At 37.1% G+C, this 5,059-nt stretch overlaps 1 protein-coding gene across 1 annotated transcript in view; it reads left to right on the plus strand.

Annotated features, from left to right (window-relative positions):
- The window catches only part of LOC118417451 (A disintegrin and metalloproteinase with thrombospondin motifs 16-like), a 109,370-nt gene that overhangs the window by 75,105 nt on the left and 29,206 nt on the right, over positions 1–5,059 (plus strand). The window contains exon 13 of the mRNA XM_035823013.1: positions 267–330. Coding sequence (XP_035678906.1) covers positions 267–330 — 64 coding nt within the window. The remainder of the gene's footprint in view (positions 1–266; positions 331–5,059) is intronic.

Genomic DNA, 5,059 nt, shown 5'->3' on the forward strand with positions numbered 1-5,059 from the left:
TTTTTGGCCTTTTTGATCAATACTGACCTACTCATTTTTTGACGGGTTTTTTCAAAGATGATATATCAGTAAATGGAATTGTGCATGATGATGTCATAGTGGGTCACTGTTGTGTAGAAGTTTGTATAGTTTCCTGTCCCAGTTAAGAGGCTTTTCGTTTAAACTTAAGGATAGATATTGATAACTGATTGATAAATACGCTAAAGGTATTAGCTCTGTTTTGCATATTTAAACACAAATAACATAATTGTTTTTGTGAACTGCAGACCGCAGTATGGTGGCGCATACTGTGTCGGGGAGAGCAAAATCTACCGCATGTGCAATATCCAGGTAAGAACTCTGCACAACACACACAACACACACTTTTCACTATAGTTTTCTTATTTATAGCAACAAAACCCAACCGACTTTTATCAAGGATATTAGCAATTTTCCATTTGTCAACACAAGACTGAAATATCTGCCCGACAAGAGGTCTACTTAATATGTTGGTCTCTGTGTGTGGTCGTTTTGTGACATAATACAGCAAGGATGAGTCCTCAAACGTGACTCTACTTTTTACTGGAAATCAACTCCTTATTCAAAGATTTTAGCAAATTTTAGCAATTTTTGCATTTATCAACAGCCAGACTGAAACGACTGCCTGACAAGAGGTCTACATGTCTGTAGGTCTATGTGTGTGGTCGTTTTGTGACATGATGCAACAAGGATGGGTCCTCGAACATGACTCAACTTCTTACTGGAAATGAGCATTCTATTCTATAAGATTGCAACAAATGTCAGCAATTTTTGCATTTATCAACAGCCAGACTGAAATGACTGCCTGACAAGAGGTCTACATGTCTCTGTGTGTCTGTGTGTGTCTCTGTGTGTGGCTGACTTTGGCTGCCCTTGTGCCTGTTAAGAGTCCATTTAGTCAGAACTAATCCCCAAACTGTGCTCAACTGTCCGGGAGAGTTTATAGGATTAAGTAAAGTTCAGAAATTTTAAGATGTTGATTTCCAGATGAAGAGTTGTCAAATGAGCTAGTATTTTGTGCAAAGGACAAATACATGATTGTTGTTTCTTTTAAAATATGTTGTAAGCTTCTTGTATGAACGAAATACAAAGGAGACGTACCTTTAACTTTACAGTAACACCATCGGAAAGGTTGCAAGTTTCTTGGTCCTGAAGAAGCTTGCTTATCTCACTTATTATCAAATCTGCTAATTGGTTGATGTAAGGACTCAAGTTGTGAAATTCCAATAACATTTCAACAATATAGTGTAAGCCTCAAAAACAAGTACATCTGGCCAGCGTTAATTGTTACTAAAAATAAACGAAAAATGGCTGTTTTGAACAAAAATATTTCAACCGACATATTCGGTAAATAGACTTAGACAAAACACACAGCCACTAATGATCGAATCTGTGTGTTTTTAATGTAGTTAGAAACAGCCAGAACCTGCAGGCAAAGTTATTTATACATGCAGCAAAATCATCAACCATTCGTTGAGTAACGATGTTGCTGAAATATCCTGACGTGGCAGCCTATGGTGCAGTTGTGAAAGAAGTGTCTGTTCATTTTTTATGAGCAGACAGACAACCTAATAGTATATTATTGTATATATATATATACATGTATGTCTAGCAGGTCTACCTAAAACAGCTTTGGAGGCCTCTAATTGCCCAAACTATCCTGACCTTGCACTATGCGTGTTGTCAGTTTCCCTAAATGGCCCGAGCATCATCCTGTGTGGTGGGTAAAAACTGCCACCAATTACTCCCAATTAGTCCATGTTTTACCTACATCGCTGCTTGAGAAAATAAAGAGACGTTTCGACAAGGATCAGCTATCATCACAAACCCAGCCTGAAACCTAGAGGCCTCCACGTCTTAATTACACGTTTGGTCGATTTCTTTCATCACAGAGTGGACAAGTGAGAAAATATGATATAGAAAAAGTTACCATATCCCAATCTTTAGCTGTTTGTCAGGATCCATAAACATTCTTCAAAAAAAATCTTGACTGGGTGTTGAAAAGACAGAGGCTTTTGTGTTGTCACTTCTTCTGAAATTGTTTGGTCCAAAAATCTTGAGCATCTACTTCAAATAAGTTTGAGGCCTGAAGAGAGACAGTCTGGTCTGACCTGATCTTAATTGGCTTGTTCGTTAAGTCCGTTTGGATCATTTTATCAGCGTGGAGTTTGCTTAGAATTTACTCGGATTTACCAGATATCCTTTTGGACTTAACTCCCTGGTAAGAAAAATATTCCCACCCATCTTGATTCACTACTACATAGCCATTCTTGTGAGAATAACTTAAACTTTTGTAAAAAGGTAATTGATGTACTGTATTATGTAATAGAATAGCTGGAGGACATTCAAAATCAATCTAGCTTAAAAACTTGATATGTGTTCAATTTAGTAGAAATCATTTAAAGTTGACTAATTTTTAACACAAAATTGGACTTACCCAACTTTTCAACGGAGACTGCAGTCCATTTTTGTTGGAAACTGCTAGTACATTTCAACTTTGCTTCACAATTTAAAAGATAGCATTTTAATTACATGAATGAGTAACCAAACTCTTACTTTTTGTGTGTAAAAGAAAGCTAATTGTGTATTCATAGCAGTTTACAATAGGGTTCTTCTACGCCAGTGTACACACATCCTTTCACCATTGTTTCCACCAAAGATGACAGACCAAGCCTCAGTGTTGTTCCAAGTGAAACCTCTGCAAACAAGAGGAAGTACTCTGGCATACCCATCACCCAGGTATCTGCTTAACTGGTCTCCCCATGGCTCAGACTAAAGCCGTAACCAAACAGTGGCAATCCCCTGTACTGTTAATGGTTGTGAATGGACTAGTGTAATCCTATGTTTCTGTCATGGCTTCCTTCGTACAGTGTGTATACTGGTGCAAAGCAGCAAAGTTTTCTTGTCAGAATGTAGATAGTTCAGGGCATGTGACACAGTCGTGGGTTCTCAAAGATGTCAACTTCCCTATTGTTTATGCCACCAAAAGCAGAAATGTTCAACGGTTATTATATGATCAGAATGTTTCCTGATACACTTTTCCTTGAACATAGGCATCAATTTTTGCCTCAAACACCGTTTCATTTCTGTATTATGTATATCCAAGAAGGTTTTTGAAATAAAAGTTTTGGTAAAGCACTTTTGCTTTGGTAGCAAAATTTGATCCATCAACTTTCACCCATGGCGCCCACCCGAGACAACTCCTGTCAGGCATGTCATAATTTCTGCCCACAGATTTCAGTTGAAGTTTGCTAAACAGGGATTTCTATTGTCACAACATTCTGAAAGTATTTTGAAACCAGTTTCACACTAATTTTTCTTTATTGAAAACCTGCTGTACTGTGACAGTGTGGTGGGTGGCCAGACAAAAGCCAGTGAACTTCACGCATCACCCGCTAGTGCAAAGAAGAAAAGCTTATTGTTTACACAAAAGATGACAGCGGAAGAATCATGCATTGTACCATGTTCAAATACTACATGCTCAAGTGCTTAACATTTGTTTTGATTAGCAGGACTTAATTTTGGTGATTTGTTTTAAGTGATCAGCAGCTTTGTAGTGAAGAGCTTTTTTCTTCTAAGCAGGTTTCTCAAGTTTTTAGATGATTTGTAAGAAAACTGACAATGTTTGACGAAATTTCCTTCCCTTAGATAAATTTTCCAATTTTACAGTAATGACAGAAGAGTGACAAAGTCACAGTGTGTTCTTAAACACTAGACAAGTTTGATTTTTAGAGGTTGTCATCACTTTTCCTCTGTCTTAAGCACTTGACTGCCACTCAGTAGGGGGCTTCCTTTGAAGTCTAGCACACCTGTGCTACCTGTAAGGTGTGCCATTGTCAGAGCTCACCTGGTCGGAAGAATAGGGAAATGACTCGCTCATTAACTTTTATCTGTCTGGTGACCTTTCTCTCCCCAAACTCATATTTTGTAAATCTATATGACAAAGTTGCTGGGAAAAAAATCCTCAAAAATTTTGTTTTTGCCAGTCTGCATGTCAATATGCTTGGAGGAAGTTCCGATGTCATTATGTCAAATAACCAAGCAAAAAGCCTAATGAGAACATAAATTTTAGATCGGCAATTAATGCACGAATGAATGAAGACATTTTTTTTTTCAAATTGATGCTCTTAAAAACGGAGTGCAGGTATGTTGATGAAGCAGAAGACAAAGTACAATTACAATTATGTAAGAATATGATATCTTGCTACATCTACAATACTTAATGTAAAATAGTATGAATAACGTTACAGGTTCAACTTCTCACTTCTTGAGACAGTAGTAATTATGTACAGACAGATGAATCTTTGAATACATGGTTTATCTAATTGCATAAGGAATATAATTTTTTTGTTAATATCAAAAACTAGCATACTGATCTTGTGATGTATAATTTAAATATATATCAATTTGCAAATCATAGATATGTAACTTGCAAGTTTTAGGACATAAGAGACATAAAAGTGTCCAGAGAAGAACAATTGTTCATTCTCAGCGATCCAAAAAAATAATTAGATTCAGAAAAGTCAAACAAGCTTGTACCTAAACCCCCCACGTGTTTACAATAGTCCAAGAAATACCCGGCTTATGTAAACATAACTGGGAGGTAAGGCAGCCGGTCGGAACCCGATAACAGATTTGCCGGCTTGAAGACTACAAGGCCAGTATTTCTAAAAGTGCAATTGCCCATGTGAGTGGATCATGTGCTTGCCTTCCCAGCCCTGTCCCCTTGTATATAAAGCGGGGCTTGAAATGCCGTGAGATACATGCACCTATTACATAATTGGAGATAAGTCTCTAATTTTTGACTGTGGGTACCTGTGCACCTAAATGATTGTGTAGGGTTTTGTACCTTAAGTTGCATTGTTAAACTTCATTTAAGTGCCAAAAAGATAGAGAAACTAAAAGAATGTTGTACTTGAAATTTCATAACTTTTAGGACAGATTCAACCTCTGAATGAGACCATAAACTCTGTATACAGATTTTGCTGACATTGTACTTTTATATAATGTCCCAAATTATTTCTTCATTTACATATCTAGG

The sequence above is a fragment of the Branchiostoma floridae genome, chromosome 6 (assembly GCF_000003815.2).
Source record: "Branchiostoma floridae strain S238N-H82 chromosome 6, Bfl_VNyyK, whole genome shotgun sequence".
In the NCBI taxonomy this organism is placed as follows: Eukaryota; Metazoa; Chordata; class Leptocardii; order Amphioxiformes; family Branchiostomatidae; genus Branchiostoma; species Branchiostoma floridae.